This window comes from Pseudochaenichthys georgianus, chromosome 12, assembly GCF_902827115.2.
Source record: "Pseudochaenichthys georgianus chromosome 12, fPseGeo1.2, whole genome shotgun sequence".
Classification (NCBI taxonomy): Eukaryota; Metazoa; Chordata; class Actinopteri; order Perciformes; family Channichthyidae; genus Pseudochaenichthys; species Pseudochaenichthys georgianus.
In genome coordinates, this window is record NC_047514.1 from 1,746,764 (window position 1) to 1,766,615 (window position 19,852).

At 41.5% G+C, this 19,852-nt stretch overlaps 1 protein-coding gene across 1 annotated transcript in view; it reads left to right on the forward strand.

The window, feature by feature from the left end:
* Positions 1-221: 221 nt before the first annotated feature.
* LOC117456505 (WD repeat-containing protein 7) overlaps positions 222-19,852 on the forward strand; it is a gene marked incomplete at its 3' end in the record, with an annotated part of 39,220 nt that continues 19,589 nt past the window's right edge. Inside the window, exons 1-14 of the mRNA XM_034096418.2 lie at positions 222-347; positions 1,323-1,494; positions 1,616-1,722; positions 1,965-2,043; positions 2,393-2,567; positions 4,682-4,758; positions 5,167-5,286; positions 6,875-7,020; positions 8,245-8,347; positions 14,632-14,779; positions 15,972-16,087; positions 17,057-17,189; positions 17,964-18,184; positions 19,394-19,589. Of these exons, the coding sequence (XP_033952309.1) occupies positions 1,336-1,494; positions 1,616-1,722; positions 1,965-2,043; positions 2,393-2,567; positions 4,682-4,758; positions 5,167-5,286; positions 6,875-7,020; positions 8,245-8,347; positions 14,632-14,779; positions 15,972-16,087; positions 17,057-17,189; positions 17,964-18,184; positions 19,394-19,589 (1,780 nt within the window). The remainder of the gene's footprint in view (positions 348-1,322; positions 1,495-1,615; positions 1,723-1,964; positions 2,044-2,392; positions 2,568-4,681; positions 4,759-5,166; positions 5,287-6,874; positions 7,021-8,244; positions 8,348-14,631; positions 14,780-15,971; positions 16,088-17,056; positions 17,190-17,963; positions 18,185-19,393; positions 19,590-19,852) is intronic.

The window sequence follows — 19,852 nt, forward strand, 5'->3', positions numbered from 1 at the left end:
AATAAAAGCGGAGATTACTAACAACTTGCGGTGTTGTTATTATTGTAACTTTTATGTTCAACTGACGAACCTTTGTGCTCATAGGGTAAGAAGTCTATGTGCTATATGTTGTTTTATTGAACGAGGAACCGTGTCGTGTGCTCCTCGGAAAACGAAAGCTGCAGCATTTTATTATGAAAACACGAAACCGGATGTGGCTCCGGTTGTCAGGTGATCAGCTGACCGAACAGATCGGAGCTAAACAAGACGATAAGAAGGACAATTTCAATTTCATTTTGCCAAGGAGGGAGACGTTCTTCGATAAGCCTTCAATTACAAGGACATGTTCCAGGAGTAATTTAGTTGTGGTACGTATATAAAGCGTTTTCAACATCCTTTTTTGGTTCAGTTAGCCGTTTCGTTACCCCGGAAGCGGCGACATTGCAGGTATAGCGTTAGCGCCTCATCGATCACTGCACCGTTAATCAGTCCTCATCCACGATATTACGATTTTAAGCTTAATTTGTCTGCATAATCTCGTGCTGCTGCTCACTTTCTACCTGGTATCAGTGACCTGCACCTGACTCCATTACATGTGTCCCCTGTTACTCTGCACGCTGCTGCACAGTCTGCAAACCTGCATGCAGCGCCAAGGTTAATTATGTAAATGTCTGAACACACACACTGATGATGTTTTGATTAACTGCGTGTTGAAGAGTGTGATCAAAGGATCTCAACTGGTGACAGTGAGTAGTCGTGACTCAGTCATGGAGTAACGCTATTCTATTCCAATCCGTATGCTTGATTGGGATGGATGTAAACAGGCAGAATATTAACATAGCATCAAGCAATGAGCTCATCCTGGACAAGATCAAGACAATAGCAGAAACAATTAACCCTTGCTTTTCAAGATTCAAGATATTTTATTCTCATATGTACAGTATAAAATGCAGTTGCACTGTACAATGACATTTGGACCGCTCTCCACATATAAATATTAAGAACTATACATACAAACGTATTGCATACAAACTAGAAAGAAAAAGAGGAATTTTCTAGAAGGTGTGTACAATTCATGTCCCAGAATAAAAGTGCATGATGTGCTGCATGATAACAATAAATAAGATATATAAACAGCAGGGTAGAGTATGGTTTGGAAATATATAAATATGCATAAGTATAGATGGATATAAATTATGATGCATTCCTTAATCCCCTAAATAGTGATATAAACCCTTTTTGTTTTGGCTTGGTGTTGCCCAGAGTGAAGTTGTATCTTTGTCTATCAATCCTTATTCAACAAGATCATTGGCTCGTCTCATGTCGTCCCTCTCTCCTTCCAGAAACATCTGCATTATGTCGGGGAACAACTTGGTTCTACCCATAGTGCTATGGGGCCGCACCGCTCCCACCCACTGCATCAGCAGCCTGCTGGTGATGGACAACTTCAGCACCATCATCACCGGCTGCCACGACGGACAGATCTGCATCTGGGACATGACGCCTGAGCTGGAGGTACTGATCAGGGCGGAGGTGGTGGTGTGTGCGTTGGTCACACACCACTTATTTACTCTGTGTATCTTTATCTTTTTTATTACCCGTTATATATCTTTTTCTTATGTTTTTTCTTCTTCAGATTTGTCCCCGGGCCATGCTGTTTGGTCACACAGCCTCCATCACCTGTCTGGCTAAAGCCAGTGCATGCAGCGACAAACAGTACATCGTCAGCGCATCAGAGAACGGGTGAGTTCAGGCTTTTATTACGCAAACAATTATAATTGTATGTGGCTTTGACTTTATTGATTTCCAAACAATTGTAGACTGTAGAATCGCTACTGTAAACGCCTCCATAGCCTTACTTTGTGGCATAATGAAGGGCATTGCACTAGTTTATTTAAATGTGCTAAATATTATTGTCGATTACCACGCGCACACGTGTCATTTCCTACTCATTCATGTTGAACTAACTTTTTGTCTGTTTCCAGAGAGATGTGTCTATGGGATGTGAACGATGGACGCTGTATTGAGTTCATCAAGCTGGCCTGTGCTCACACTGGCATACAGGTAGGACTTGAAATGAATATCAAAGATGCTATTCCAGTACTGGCCTCGGTGATAAAGTAGCTCAAATGTTGACTTAATTTGAACAAACATTCATTTCCACACCAGTACAACAAAGTCCTATCAAACCAACTACTCTTACTTTCTCTTTTCATTCAGTAGTTATTTCATTGAAATCCTATATTCAGTTTTATAGTCAATATGAAGTTACTGTCCATGTAATTATCCATTCGATATTTCATATTCAAATTGACCCAGGAAAGCGATGGTTTATATTCTTTTGGGTGGGATTTGACTTCCTCCCGTTCCCATCTCTCCTCATATTTCCGTCTCCTATTCTGTATTTCTGTAGTTCTATCGGTTCACCATCGGCACTGAGAAAGAGGGACGTCTGCTTTGCAACGGCCACTACCCAGAAATCCTTGTGGTGGACGCCACCAGCCTGGAGGTGCTGTACTATCTGGTGTCCAAGATCTCCCCCGACTGGATCAGCTCCATGAGCATCATCCGCTCGCACCGCACTCAAGGTCAGAGACACAGGATTATATATAGATTCAGATCTGGAACATTAAGAGACCTCCGCAAAATACATCTCTAATCTATTCAACAGTTTCTCTTGTTTTGCTATTTATTGGTTTCAATTGGAGGGAAATGTAACTTAACTTAATTTTTATTTTAAGCTATACACTACTGTAAACTAGGGATGGGAACGATTCATCGAATATTCGAATATTATTCAAGTATTCAAATATGAGTTATGAATTATTTGTTGTTGTGAGGGATGCCTAAGTTGATTACATATTATCAAATGGAATAATTCAATGTATACGACAGTGCCATAGCTAAGTGTGTCAGGTCTAAAGGTGTGTTTTGCTCCGCTCACCGGTCCCTCACAGCGGGCAGAGCTGCAGGTGCTGATCTCTCTCTCTCTCGCGTCCGGTTATACTTCACTGGTGTTTATGTCCAAATCCATCAGATCTAGCAAGTTCTAGCCAATGATACGGCTGCTGCCCCTCCCTACACGCAGATCACGCAGACTCAAACCCAGTGGCGAACTGTGTCTATCACAACTGGACCTTCTGTAGACACACCCCCCCCGCCGCCCCGCCGTTATAATGTCTGTCTTTTCACTGAATTGTCGTCTTGAAAAAGATACTCGCAACAATTCCGCAACAACTTCATCTCCACCTGTTCCACTTGTCATTTCAACGTTAAAAACAATAAAACGGCATGAATTGCTTCGTCACATTCATCTAGATCAGCGGTGTCAAACTCAATTTCATCACGGGCCACATTCGCATAAAGGTTGCGCTCAAAGGGCCGGTTGTAACGATATAAATATATAATATATATATAAAATAATGTATTATATTACATTATTGCCTCTGAATTGTATTATCATTATCAGATAGGATAATAACTTAGTAATTAACTACGTCTGAAAGCAGAAGTCCAGGGCAAATAATTGCAAGTGCACATGTCACAAAACGAGATGCATTGTGGGACATGTAGTTTATGGGCATATTATATTATAAACGTATTATATTATTTGCAAGCTCTTGCGGGCCACATAAAATGAAGTGGCGGGCCGGATTTGGCCCCCGGGCCTTGAGTTTGAGACCCCTGATCTAGATCCTCTGCCTCGAGCCAGTGAACTAGCGGGCCTTCTAGAACACCCTGGAACCGAGGGGAACTCTGAAAGAACACGCCCATTGGCTACACATCAATATCTGATTGGTTGATCGAACTGTCAGTCCAAACGTACGCTCTCATTCAGTGCAACGGCCAGGGCATTCGATCAAGGATGGAGAAAACCTGGTTGAAGGAGATTCTCCCCAGAGACCCAGAACAAGATCTGATTGGTTGCTTTCTTTTCTAACACAAAACCACTGAAATGCGTAGTGCATGGTCCGAGAAGGACAAACAAATCAACGTGACACTGTACTATTACAGATCAACAACACAGATACCATTCTCATTTATTCATTTTATTACATTTTATTTATATAATTAAATCGATTTTGTGTTTGTTTTATCCGAGTGTTCCAGGGTATTCTCTGAATACTTTGAAGGCCCTGACGGTTCGCCACTGCTCAAACCTCATCTTATGCCCAAATCCCAGCTGAGAGGGTCTTCTCTACATCTGGCCTGATTGTGAATCGCCTCTCCCCTGAGTAGACATGCTCATATTCTTAAACAAGAGAGTATTGAATATCTGCATTCTGTGCATAGGCCCTGCTACAGGTCGTTGATCTCTGTTGTCACGGGTTACGTTACCCTAACCCGCTATGTTGTTCGTGTATGATCCCTCTTTAATTTAAAAACCAAGTTATGTTTTAAGCTGAAAGCTGTCAACTGTTCAAACTTATTTTTTCTTTGTAAACATTTTACATTTTTTTTTTAGGATATGTACATTTCGGTTAATCGGTTAACCGTTTTTTGGGGGGTCGAATATTCGAATATACATTTGCTTTTAATTCCCATCCCTACTTTAAACACGTCCCCCAGATTTGAATTGCCTTCTTGGAGGTCTGAACGCTTCTCTTGTGTTATTCTGACCAGTTTTACATTTAGTTGCAAATACATTCTCTAACGAAGAATATTTGTGTTTAACCACGAGGCCCTCTCTGTCTCTGTGTAGAGGACACGGTGGTGGCGGTGTCGGTGACGGGGATTTTGAAGGTTTGGATCATCACATCGGAGGTCAGCAAGATCCAGGTACTCCACCAGACAGATATGTGTTCCTTAAAACAATGGTTTCATTTGGTGTTAGTCCTGTATTTCTACTGCCACACAAAAACACAGTTTTCAGCTTTACTGTCTTTGTTATGAAATTGTTATTGTTTTTTCATAATGTCAGTACAATGTGCACATTTTTAAACAACGTTTTTATGTTTCCATATTTTTTAATATATATATTTAAAATTGAGCTACTGTCAGAAAACCCCATTTCCCCCTGGAATAAAAAAATATTCTATTTCCGATTCTGAAGCGGCCTTTACAGTATGGCTATGACTGTAATTAAGTGTTTCAATACTGTAATAAAAGACCAGTATGCGGATCAAAAGATATATCAGTTGATGTGTGTGTGTGTGTGTGTGTGTGTGTGTGTGTGTGTGTGTGTAGGACCTGGACCCTGTGTTTGAAGAAGAGTCCAAACCCATCTACTGTCAGGGCTGTCAGAGCATCTCCTTCTGCACCTTCACTCAGAGCAGCCTGCTGGTCGTCTGCTCCAAGTACTGGAGGGTAAGAGCCTGCAGTACACCGAGTAATACTACACGACAAGTACCTGCAGTAGACTGAGTAATACTACACGAGAAGTACCTGCTGTACACAGAGTAATACTACACGACAAGTACCTGCAGTACACCGAGTAATACTACACGACAAGTACCTGCAGTAGACTGAGTAATACTACACGACAAGTACCTGCAGTACACCGAGTAATACTACACGACAAGTACCTGCAGTACACAGAGTAATACTACACGACAAGTACCTGCAGTACACCGAGTAATACTACACGACAAGTACCTGCAGTACACAGAGTAATACTACACGACAAGTACCTGCAGTACACCGAGTAATACTACATGACAAGTACCTGCAGTAGACTGAGTAATACTACACGAGAAGTACCTGCTGTACACCGAGTAATACTACACACCAAGTACCTGCAGTACACCGAGTAATACTACACACCAAGTACCTGCAGTAGACTGAGTAATACTACACACCAAGTACCTGCAGTAGACTGAGTAATACTACACAACAAGTACCTGCAGTAGACTGAGTAATACTACACGACAAGTACCTGCAGTACACCGAGTAATACTACACAACAAGTACCTGCAGTACACCGAGTAATACTACACACCAAGTACCTGCAGTACACCGAGTAATACTACACACCAAGTACCTGCAGTAGACTGAGTAATACTACACGACAAGTACCTGCAGTAGACTGAGTAATACTACACAACAAGTACCTGCAGTACTCCGAGTAATACTACACGACAAGTTCCTGCAGTACACCGAGTAATACTACACACCAAGTACCTGCAGTACACCGAGTAATACTACATACCAAGTACCTGCAGTACACCGAGTAATACTACACAACAAGTACCTGCAGTACACCGAGTAATACTACATACCAAGTACCTGCAGTACACCGAGTAATACTACACAACAAGTACCTGCAGTAGACCGAGTAATACTACACGACAAGTACCTGCAGTAGACTGAGTAATACTACACACCAAGTACTGGAATAGACTGAGTAATACTACACACCAAGTACCTGCAGTAGACTGAGTAATACTACACAACAAGTACTGGAATAGACTGAGTAATACTACACGACAAGTACCTGCAGTAGACTGAGTAATACTACACACCAAGTACTGGAATAGACTGAGTAATACTACATACCAAGTACCTGCAGTACACCGAGTAATACTACACAACAAGTACCTGCAGTAGACCGAGTAATACTACACGACAAGTACCTGCAGTAGACTGAGTAATACTACACACCAAGTACTGGAATAGAGTGTATCTCCAGGAGAACAAGTTTAAATGTGAACTTATCACCAAATGTTTTGTTTTACAAGTTTTCTACATTGTTGTGTTTTAATATGCAAATGCAGCATTATCGAATACTAACTATCAAGGTGCAATCCTCAGATGAAAGTAAACAAGCTGTTCTTCCCCTTGTGTGGCTGAAGACAGGTTGAAAAGAAGCCTCCAGTTAAACCGATGTTTCTTCAGTGTCTCTTGTTAATGCCGATGTGTGTACCTCTGTCTGTGTGTACCTCTGTCTGTGCGCCAGGTGTTCGATGCCGTCGACTACTCGCTCCTCTGCTCAGTGTCCAGTGAGAGCGACCAGGCCTGGACCGGAGGAGAGTTCATCGCCGCAGACAGAGTCATCATCTGGACGGAGGACGGCTGCAGCTACATCTACAAGCTGCCCGCCAGGTAAACATGTGTTATCAGATTGTGTCAACAACAACAACAAGAAAGAGAGCATCTTACTCCTGTTTTTAGCCACACTGCATCGGCTAGAATCGATTTTAAATGATTTTACTCTGAAACAAAGCTCGTATCTCTGGTGCTCTCTTACATCATAGATCCCTATCGTCTTATGTTCTTCTAAATATAACAACCGCTACAAATACAATGTATTGACCTTAGCTTGAAGTTAGCCCCTACTTCTGCGGTTTCTATTTCTTTTTGTATTCATGCATTTTGTTCTATCCTGTCTTCCTGTTACTGATTTAGGTTTTTGTTATCAGTCTTACCTTATTGTATTTATTCTCCTGCCTATTTACATTCTTGTATGACATGGACTCATATGTATATCATGTACACATGCGCCTAATATGTTTTAGCCTCTTTCTTGATTTCAATGTTGTTCTATTTTTTATTTGTGTTGTGTTGTGTGTCAAAGCATCCTGCTTATGTAAGATGTTGTAAAAATAAAGCTTTGTTAACATTATAACACCACAGAAGAAGGGCACATACGTCTAGGGCAGTGCTTCTCAAAGTGTGGTCCGCGGACCACTGGTGGTCGGTGAGTGCCCCCTAGTGGTCCGTGAGTATATTGGTAACATTTCACATTTGAAATTAATTAATTAATTAAAGTTTTTCGCACTCTCGTGGCAATATCTGCGCAATGGAGCAAGCTTAAGTTTCACTTGTAATTGCATAATATAGCCCAGATAAACACCTTCATCACACATGTTGCTACTAATTTTCACGCAATTTGTAAAAAATGATGTGTTGTTAGACATTTGTGGAGTTAGGTGGTCCGTGAGTGTTTTTTTATTGGTTAAGTGGTCCTTGGTATGAAAAAGTTTGAGAAACACTGGTCTAGGGCATAGGATCTGTAAAATCAGATAAAAGGCGTCAATGGGTTTTCCTCACTGTAAAACACAAAACTAATGTGTGTGTGTGTGTGTGTGTGTGTGTGTGTGTGTGTGTGTGTGTGTGTGTGTGTGTGTGTGTGTGTGTGTGTGTGTGTGTGTGTGTGTGTGTGTGTGTGTGTGTGTGTGTGTGTGTGTGTGTGTGTGTGTGTGTGTGTGGGTGTGTGTGTGTGTGTGTGTGTGTGTGTGTGTGTGTGTGTGTGTGTGTGTGTGTGTGTGTGTGTGTGTGTGTGTGTGTGTGTGTGTGTGTGTGTGTGTGTGTGTGTGTGTTCCTCAGCTGTCTGCCTGCGAGTGAACATTACCGCAGTGATGTGGGGAAAACTAAAGAAGGCTCCATCCCTCCGCTGGTCTACAGCATCGCCGACCGCCAAGACAAACAGGTCAGTGTCAGTTTTTATTATTTGTATATTAAAACACAAGCTCAGAAAAGTGAGTACTGTACACTAAAAGACAATGATGTTGTTCAGGTGTAGCTGTTTTTGTTATTTATTGTTACGGTTGTTCTTGTTGTTTGGTGACTTCACCTCTGTCAGTTTAAACCTCCAATAATAATAGATGGATACTGTTGCTAAGGATTTCACTGTCATTGAAAATCTTACTTTAGTATAAGTCAGTAATAGTAACCAACACAAACCAAAACAATCTGGAAATTACATATTTTTTAATTTGAAGTAACTGTTCCTTAATACTGATTGAAAGTAGAGTGTTCTAATTCTGTTTTCATTCATTTATCATCTTCAAATAAGCGAGTGGTGACCATTAAACATCTGTTGTTGAAATGTACATTTTACTTTATTAACCATATTATTTATTAGCAATTTGATCGTGTTGTCTATTAATCATGGCTTAAAACCAGCTTGTAATTGAGAACGTAAAGATAACAATGACATCTACAGACTTAACAACTACTAAAAATAAATAAAACCATACCCTTTATTCAGAAGTCAGTAGTCAGATGGTGAGACCAGGGCTAATCTCTGCGTGTGAGCCTGACCCGGTGTGTTCTGTGTGTTCCGTGTATTTATAATTTATTGTCCTGTAGGTATTTATTTGTTGTCTGTGCCTTTTTGTTATTTCTGTTGTGCCTTTTATGTTTCTGTCCTCTGCTGCTGCCATGCCCCCTCCCTCCTTTGACCTCCCGACTCCTCTGGGAAGGAAGGAGAAGGAGGTGAGGATGGGGAGGAGGTGGTTGTGGAGGTGATGTGCCTCCCTGCCAGCGGGTGCGACTTGAAGCTCTACACCCCCGAGCTGCTTTACCACCACCGGCCTCTAGAGGCACCAGTAAGCCCCAGAAAGTGCACTCTGAACACCAAAGGCAGGAAGAGAAGCTTCACGTTCTTGGCTGAGCTGCCAAAGCTTAAAATGAACATTACAGAGTGGTGCAGTGATGGTGTATGACGACCTGGAAATTAGCATTGACAAAAAAACAATGGGATTTTTCAAATGGAATATCGCAGAAAATACGATATTTGACAAAGACACGTTTATGATACTTAACACGTTTTGTTCAGCAGGATAATCGCCATCTTAACACCACTTTATGATTTTTAAAATGCAACTGCTATAAGTAAAAAGCTAACGTTAGGCTATAGGAACTGCATCACAGTCACATGACTTCGCCTCACCACTGCTAAGCTAAAAGCGGCTAATGTTGGCTGGAATGACGTTTAGTCTCATTTAGCTTCTTGTAATGAAACTAAAACATGATTTTTAAAATGCAACTGCTATAAGTAAAAAGCTAACGTTAGGCTATAAAGGAACTGCGTCACGGTCACACGACTTCACCTCTCCACTGCTAAGCTAAAAGCGGCTAATGTTGGCTGGAATGACGTTTAGTCTCATTTAGCTTCTTGTAATGAACCTAAAACATGATTTTTAAAATGCAACTGCTATAAGTAAAAAGCTAACGTTAGGCAATAAAGGAACTGCGTCACGGTCACATGACTTCACCTCCCCACTGCTAAGCTAAAAGCGGCTAATGTTGGCTGGAATGACGTTTAGTCTCATTTAGCGTAGTGAACCTAAAACATGATTTTTCTTAAGCTTGTGTTGACAACAGATCTTATTTTAGGCATCTAACCAAAAACAAGTTCAAAAATAACTTTAACTCCGGTCAAGGGAACAGGAAGTGCTGAAATACTGACTTATTTCTGTGTGTATAACTCATTCCTGCACCACTCTATTAACACCTACATTATAGTAGCCTTAATGTGAAATAAAACGCTTTATTTTAAATGGGAGAATCACAAAGTCATGTCATTTTGCATGTCGTTTAAATAAGGGTATGCAAAAATGATAAGTTAGATTTGCTGCATCAGATGAATTAAAAGCATAATACTATTTTGAAAGCACCATACCAATGATTTAGCACGTTTAACCCCATTCACTACACATGTTCTTCTTTATACTGCTGCTGACTATACACTATTTGAATTTGTCCTATTTTCTATACCACAATTCCAAAGTATTGGCTTTAAAATGATTGCTATTTTAGAAATTATTTTATTTACTTATTTTTGGTTAGTTGGCTAATTAGTTAGATTCACTTTTAAACAACATTTGAATACGTGTTGTACTTGAAAAACAAAGCTGACTAAAATCACTAAATGTGCTTTAAATCTTTCTGCAGTTTCGAGTTTCCTTATGGAGACATCTTCGAAAACAATCTGTGAAAAACCTGGTATGGTCCTTTTTTAAAAGTGAGGTTGCTGTCAGGTGTAGGCAGATGTAATAGTTAAGACTAGAATGAATGTACTTTGCGTGAAAACACATTGAAAATAAACGATAGGTTCCTGTATTGGCAGCTCAGCCAGAAAGTGATGAGCTGAGAGGAGCAAGCTGTGAGAACAGCCGCAAACACACACATCCTCTCAGTGGCTCACATCCACCCTGCAGCTCGGAGATAACGGGGGGGGGAAATAGATTAACTCAGGGTCTTTTATCCTTTCTAGACTTCCATGCTTAATTGATGCATTTGAAACGAAAGCTGATATGAAAACTCAAGGGCTTTGCGGTGTCAAGACTAATTCTAATTTAAACATAACGGCAGTCGGCAGTCAGATGCCCCTTTTCCACTGAAATGAGCTCCATTCGAGTTCAATGCCGAGACTAGTTTGCAGTTGGTCAACTTTCAAACTGACTGAAAAACATTTGCCACTGACCAGAGACAGAGAGGGGACCCTTATTTAATTGGCTACATCGGCAGCATCCGCCAAAATGACAACAATGGCGTTCCACTTAAGAGCTGTGCTCACTTGCTATGAAACCTATGAAGCCATATTGGATTGCAAGCACAACTTCTCAAACGTCATGCTCTTGATCAGAATAATGTTTCTGATAGTCTGCAACTACGCTTGAAAGTATTGATTTAATTGACAATGTTTGGCATCAAAGTGCCTTGAATTGAAGATTGTGAAGTGGGAGGTTTCTCTCATATTACATTGATGATGTTAGCCTAGCCACCGAAGCTAGCCCGACCAATCTTTCTAGTCTCGCCATGAGCTGATATTGCTCCGCCATAACTCTGAATAATGTGGCCCCTCAGATCTTGCTGCTTATTGGTCAAGTAGTTGCTGGCACATTTTAAACAGTTTGTGGGGCCAATAGCTGCAGTAAAAACATGAAATACTGGTTCACAAACGGACTGAAACGGGCCTGGAACTGCCTCGATGGAAAAGGGGTATGACAATTAAACCTCCAGCCATTTATTGCTGTCAATTAAATAACATTATGGAAGTTTAACATGAAGTTATTGTTTAGGAAGAACCAACAAGTGTGGAGGTAGAACCGTAAGCCGCTGAGTGGATGCCGTTGAGAGTGAAGTGCCTGTTTTCTTTTACTCCTCTCCTGGGTTCCTTCCTGCCGACTAAGAGACTGAACTCATTCTGGTTCACCTGACTTCATGCTCTCTTCCCACTAAAACTAAAATGTCTCCTCTAAAAGCACCCTCACCCTCCTCATCTGTCTTCATACTGATGAAGATGCATGCAAAGTCTCCAAGCTGCTTTTTAACAAGAATAATGACCCGCTGAAGTTATGATAAGCCAAAACACAAAAACAAAGTCGGAACATCATGGCTTTTTTGTTTTAAATGTGCTTGCTTATATTTTCCAGAGGCTCAGAAATAATGACTCATCCCTGTCCTATTTCTCATTTTAGACACATGAAGGAAGTGTTGATTTAAAAAGGCCATTTTGAAGCATTTAGGGCAGTGTTTCTCAAACTTTTTCATACCAAGGACCACTTAACCAATAAAAAACTAGGACCACCTAACTCCACAAATATCCCAAAACACATCGTTTTTCTAGAACAGATTACAAATCGCCTGAAAATGGTACAAACAAGTGGCAACATGTGTGACGAAGGTGTTGCACTGGGCTATGTCATGCAATTAAAAGTGAAACGTAACATTGCTCCATTGCGGAGATATTCCCGCGAGAGTGCGGAAAACTTAAATTAACTTATTTATTTAAAATGTGAAATGTTACCAATATACTCACGGACCACTAGGGGGCGTCCGCACTTTGAGAAGCACTGATTTAGGGGGATCTATTAGCAGAAATGGAGTGTGGGGGGACTCGTTGCAATTCACAATCTTTACCTGCAGTGTGGTGAGGAGATGATCTCAACGCTGATAGGCTTTCACTGCACAGTGTTGTAGGAATTTCCCTTGCAAGTTGATACATTTAATTCACGTTTCCCAGCACAAATCCACATCTAGTTGCATCTTTGCATGCCGCCAAAAAATAATCGTAAATTGTGTATAACCTTGGATTTGTATCTAATATACTGTATCTTGTGTGTGTGTGTGTGTATAGTGTTTAAAAAAAAACTGCATTTGGTGGCACTTTGCAAACGTTCTGTCTATCCATCTATCGTGTTGAGATGTTCTGAAGTAAGCGCTTACACACACTTCAGCCATTTCCCTGCTTCTGTACCTCTTTCAGTATTTTACATTTGCTGTAGCTCATTCTCTTTACACGGCTACAGGTTTATAAACACCTACAAGCTTTCATTATTTACATTTTCTCTTATTCTAGAAAATACCTTATTTAGACGAACACCTTAGACTCCGTTTAAGACAGTAAGAAGGAAGCTAGGTGTTTAGCATTCGTAACTTAGAGGCTAGATATGTTTAATTATCGTTTTTTAAATCATCTGATCCCAGTAAAGCTCGTATTTATTTTCAATCTGTTGACTACAGCCACAAAAAGTAGCAGGTCACAGCATGACACTGCAAAATAACTGCATTTGTGCTCTTCACATGGGTTTCTGAGTGACTGTTACTTGCGTATTTTAGAGCAAAGATATATACAGTTAGGGAATAACTTAATAAGTTGTTTTGGGGTGGATTGTCCCTTTTTTTTTAAGACAAAAAAGTTTAAAATGTGAACAAAAATATAAATGGATACTTATTTGAATAGTTATTTTTCCAGTAGAGTCAAAGGTTAGAAGTCGTTGGGCTGCAGCAGACTTTTGATTGGCTCACAAGGCACAGCACCTGCAGCCATGTGTGCGCGAAACCTTGTAAACAGTATGCGTGAAGTCTTCCTCACATAGTGTCATGGCTGGTAACGAGACAAACAATCATCCCAGGTTTTGTTTTTAAATCTTAACAAAACTGATCTGATTTCACCTGGTCCTTCCTTAGCGTTTGAGCCCTGGTGAGTTTCCCACCTTGTTTGGGGACGTCGCGCTCTCGTGTATCCAGAGCGATAGATCTGACACATCTGTCCATGTCTATAGCATGACTCCTTCAGTGGACAGGCGGCACACCTCACAGTGCTTCGTTCACCTGTGAATGGACATAGATAGCTACTGTAAATCACACCTGATCACCTTCTCTTGGTGGGGGACAAATATGATGAGTGATTAAGATTTTACGAGGTTAAGAAACTCTCATAATAACTCAGTCAAACCAGAGATTGTACATAAGGACATATGATAAGGATTCAGCACAGCATACTATTTTCAGTTCGTTCTATTTCCAAAATATGAAAATCCCTCCTAATAACCAGAGATCTTGTCTAAATGTTTCTGTCCGTTTGGATTGCAATAACTTTTGTGATTTTTCACTGCCTCTAATGGTTAAACCTAAAACAACTTTTAAATACACATATACTAAGACGGTGAACAGAACCGTTGCTAGCATGGCTGTAGACTGTTAGAAGTGTGTTTCAGTCATTGTCCTAAAATGTCTATTGCAATATATCAATTGATGACATTTGTGGAAAGCCTTACTAATACATATAGGGCATGCCAAGCTTATATAAATACAATCCTGTAAGTAAAGGAAGTATTAGTGGAGCAAAACAGCTGAGATAGATAGGATATCAGACAGGGTTTGTCTATTGGTGTATATAAGCACCTGGCCACGTCTATAGCGTAGGTCACATGACCCTCATCCTATTTGTACTTGTCATTTTAACCCCACCAGTCCTTCCCTTCATCAGCACATGTTCTGATGGGTGAAGCAACACTTTGGATCATTGAACTACAGCGGCTACATCCAGCTTTCCTGCAGTTTGCTGTGTGTTGTTGCTGGTTTTTTTGGCCCATGTGGCATGACAGTTGAAGTGTTTTCCTCATTTCCCAAAACACTGCTTCTCCAGGTGTTTCTTGTGGATATTCAGGGCTTCAGATGCTGACATGTCTTTATCCCCAGCTCCTGATCTGCCCTCCGGTTACTCGGTTCTTCTTCGGCCGACGGGAGCCCTTCCACAAGCTGCTGATCCAGGGGGACTCAGCGGGCCGACTGTCCCTGTGGAGCGTCCCCGACAACTCGCCTCTGCAGCCGCTGTCCACCGCCGCAGGTAGGGATCAGTTCTCTGGAGATAAAGCTGTCTGTCCATACTGTGACATTACAGAACGATCTTTCAAAAACTATTTTCTTTTATGTGAGAAAAATCACGCAGTTAAGAACAAACTTGATGCCATCAGCATTTAGCAACCATTGATGTAAGTCAGTCAAAGTCAAATCAAAGTCAACTTTATTGTCAATCTTTCAGTTTGTGTGTACAGACGGAGAGATCGAAATACCGTTTCTCACAATCCCGAATAAAAGAAAAATACAAATGTATATTAAAATATGTACATCCTATATTTATACTTATGCACACATTAAGATAAAAGCACCACAATCAATATATACAAAATAACGGTCACTTCAATATCTTTGGGAATGTACATTAGTGCAAGATTTTCATAATGATATATACCTTTATAAATTCAACATAGTTATTGTGTGCTTCACAGTTAATCAATTGTCCAAAATATATTTACTTTTGACTCATAAGACACTTTTTTTGTGTTCTATGGGTGCGTCTCACTTCGGTTATTTTTTATTTCCTCGCTCCTCGGGCTCGGTTTCACCGGAAGTTGATTAGTCTGCGCCATCTTGAGTAGCGTCCCAGTGGCCTTATTTTTGCCGGAGGAGCGATAACGGAGGAACTACCAGACCATCCTCCGGTGAAATCCTCAGACACTCGCCCCGCCCCCTTACTGTGTATCGCTCACTGATTGGACGCAAGCACTGATCTGGCTGCTGTCAGACGATCAGCTGTGCGGCGTCATCACAAACGGACGTCGCTTCTCGTGACGCTCCGGAGGAAACAACGTCCCATTGCTCTTAAAACTAATTTCCCTGCTTCTCGTGGTTTCCTTGCGTTTCCCCCCCCCCCCCCCCCCCCTTAAATCACGTGCATGCATGCGCGAGTCATAGTGAGTGTCTGCATTTTTGGGGGGGGGGGTGCCAGCTAAAATGTTGCCTAGGGCAGCAAATTGGTCAGGACCGGCCCTGCTTACAGGACTCATGATTTCAATAATATAAATTAAACTTTAAGGATGTATGTAGGATATTTTAAAATGGCATCTAGTATAAATGGCTCGAAAGGTTTCCCTTTTCTATTCCTTGTTTAAGTTTTTATGTTTTATTGATACCGTCTTTATTTGATTCTATATTTATGCTGTATGTATGCTACTTATCCTCTCTCTTCCTCTGTGCAGCTCTGCAGGTCTCGTCCACCATCAGTCTCCAGGAGTCGTTTGATAAGTTGTCCCCCGTGTCTTCAGGGATCATCGACCAGCTCAGCGCCCTGCCTGGACAAGACGCACCCATCAAGGTTTGAACCCAGACACTAGTGGTGCAGCGATGACGGCTTGCTTGTTAAAAAAACATGGCATTTTCCCATTGGATATTCGATTAGTGAAGAAAAACACTCTGTTGCAAACCGACGTTTATGATACTTCCACGTTTTGTTCAGCAGGAAAGTCTCCACATATTAACACCGCTCTTAACAGTTGTCGATGCTTACACGTCTCTGGAAGTAAAAAGCAACGTTAGGACACAAACGAACAACCTCACGGTCACAACCCCTAAGCTAAAGGCGGCTAATATTCAGCGGCATATCATTAAGTAGTAGTAGCTGCTTATTTGACTCACAGAAGCCTCAGACCTTCACCAGCGGGGCATTAACTGACTAGTTTTATGTCGCAAAACAAAACGTGAACATTTCTCAAAGTTGTTTCAGGTGTCTAAATAAAATTACAATCCAAAAAACAATGACTTCCAGACGATGGAAACAGAAGTGCTCGTATTGGGGTTTAAGGACTCATTCTTGCACCATTCTTTGTAACGCTTGTATTTCTAGTCCTTGATCAAAATAATATGTTTGATTAATGCACCCTCAAAACGCTATGTATGTATAAAAGTTTGTATAGATGTTCCCATGTGGTGGACTTCAGGTGTTAATGTCCTGTAAAAAAAGTACCTTAGTTCCGTTTAATGTTGAAAGTTCACACAGGTGGAATAGATTTGTTTCTGTCGCTTATATTCATATATAATAGCTCCTTAATTTTCTTCGAAATACCCGTTGATTTGCAATATGCTTTCTGAAATTGAATTTGAACTCCTTACTGGAGCTAAGACATCTGGAGGTGCATCAGTTCAGATGGCAGTATATCGGGCCTTAATTGCAGCAAACTAAAGTTTAGTTAATTGGATAATCACCCTTTCAGGTTGTGTGTTCCTGACTGTGTGTGTGTGTGTGTGTGTGTGTGTGTGTGTGTGTGTGTGTGTTCTGTTCCCTCAGGTGACGGCCAGCGTCTACATCCCCTCTCAGGGCCGCCTGGTGTGCGGCAGAGAAGACGGCAGCATCATCCTGGTTCCTGCCACTCAGACCGCCATCGTCCAGCTGCTGCAGGGCGAGCACATGCTGCGGAGAGGTGAGGGGGGGAACGTATAGAGAAGCTTGAAAAAACTTTAGCTCGTGATGAGAATAACTTTTATCGATTTGAAATGAACTATACCCGGTCAGAAGGTTGAGTAGTGGTTAGAAAATCTGAAAGTCGGTGGGTTGATCACCAGCTCCTGCAGTCAACATGTCTCCTTTGGCAAGGTGTGTGTGTGTGTGTGTGTGTGTGTGTGTGTGTGTGTGTGTGTGTGGTGTGTGTGTGGTGTGTGTGTGTGTGTGGTGTGTGTGTGTGTGTGTGTGTGTGTGTGTGTGTGTGTGTGTGTGTGTGTGTGTGTGCGTGTGTGTGTGTGTGTGTGTGTGTGTGTGTGTGTGTGTGTGTGTGTGTGTGTGTGTGTGTGTGTGTGTGTGTGTGTGTGTGTGTGTGTGTGTGTGTGTGTGTGTGTGTGTGTGTGTGTGTGTGTGTGTGGACATTTTTGTCTCCTGTTACTAAAGATACCCTGCTGATGACTCCACATAATAATAATACATTTATTTTGTAAGTGCTTTTACAGCTGCTCAAAGTCGCTTTACAGAGGTAGTAAAAAAAGGACAACAAATCAATATAGTAAAAGCCACATTAAAATCGAGCAATAAAACAACAATCACACATTAAAGCCAGTTTGAAGAGTTTTTGAAGGTGGTGAGGTCAGTGCGGTCTCTGACCTCACCATGTATTAAAATAGATAATAAAGTGAAATAGTCCCATCCTCAGTATAGTACGTCTTCGTCCATTTCTGAGTGTTGTGTCTGTCCATGTGTCCCGCAGGCTGGCCGCCCCACCGCACCCTGCGAGGACACCGCAACAAGGTGACGTGCGTCCTGTACCCGCACCAGATCTCCCCTCGCTACGACCAGCGCTCCCTGGTGTCCGGAGGAGTGGACTTCTCCGTCATCGTCTGGGACATCTTCACCGGAGAGATGAAGCACATCTTCTGCGTCCACGGAGGAGAGATCACGCAGCTCATCGTCCCGCCGGAGAACTGCAGCGTAAGACCTCTTGATTTATCTCTTACATAGACGCACTCTCTTTTCTCTGGCTGGAGTTTCACTTTTGTTTATTTTCTTTCTGGGTATTTTCCTTATCGGAGTCGGACCAATATGAAATCTCACTCACTTTAATTAGGACACTACATGTTTTCTGTCTGCACATTTGGAAAATCCTTAAAACCTTAAATTGAGTTTTTAAGTTCTTCAAAAATGTTGCAGAACTAATTTGGCACTTTCTTTGACAAGTTTTTCCAAAGACAGCTGGTTTAATGAGCACATGCAGCCAAATGAAGTCTCCACTGATATTGAGTAATGAGAATAGATATTGTGTGACATTTTGAATATGTCTTCCCCCTGCTTCCCATCTCTTTGCTAAGCTAAGTGTCACCGAAGAAGAAGGAGGAGGATCGGTCACATGTTCCTAATTCTGATTCTCTATGTTGTCATTTTATTATCTTTTACTCTAAACATGTATACACATATAAAATACCGTCTTTGTTGCTCCGCCCAATCATTCTGGGGTTTCTATGGCAGTTTTTCTGTATGCTAAGACAAATGTGCAATTTGTTATATTGGTCCATACAGATGTAGCACTCCAGATCAGACTTTAATGGGTGTGTCCCAGCCAAAAGCCCAGCGGATGCCAGTGGCTGGGGTGTTGCCAAATTGCTAGAGGGCGTTGCCCAATTTCCCCATTTGTTCAATTACACAATTACACTGTATGAATACAATGCGATTGGTTGACTGGGTGAGCTTACATGGATTTCCCAGGTTCTCTGTATGATCCTTTAACCCAGGGGTCTCAAACTCAAGGCCCGGGGGCCAAATCCGGCCCGCGACTTCATTTTATGCGGCCCCGCAAGAGCTTGCAAAGATTATAATACGTTTATTATACGGTTACATGCCACTTTACAGAAGCAGGTTGCTCATAAACTACATGTCCCACAATGCATCTCGTTTTGTGACATGAAGAGACTTGCAATTATTTGCCCTGGACTTCTGCTTTCAGACGTAGTTAGTTATTACCCTATCCGATAATAATCCAATTCAGAGGCAATAATGTAACATAATGCTTTATTTTATATATATATATATATTATATATTTATATAGTTACAACCGGCCCTTCGTGTCCAACCTTTATGCGAATGTGGCCCACGATGAAATTGAGTTTGACACCCCTGCTAACCCCTGTGAGTGTCCTCTGCAGACTCGGGTGCAGCACTGCGTCTGCTCGGTGGCCAGCGATCACTCCGTGGGTCTGCTCAGTCTGAGGGAGAGGAAGTGCATCATGCTGGCGTCCAGACACCTCTTCCCCATCCAGGTCATCAAGTGGCGTCCGGCAGACGACTACCTGGTGGTGGGTTGCTCCGACGGCTCCGTCTACGTCTGGCAGATGGACACAGGTGAGAGAAGGATGAACACTTCTCCTGTTTGGAGATGGGTTGCTGCATTAGATTGGATCTTAGAACAGTAAACTTAAGTACATTAATAACCTAATAAGGCTTTGAATTTCCGTTAACTTTTGATTCTCACTGATATCATTGTCCATGTTTTACTGTGTTTTTACATTTTTTTTTTTTTTTTTAAATGTTTTGAATTAGAATTTTGTGTCCGCTTTACTTCAAGGGAATTTCATTTTCATTTTATCTTGTTCTCAATTTATTTT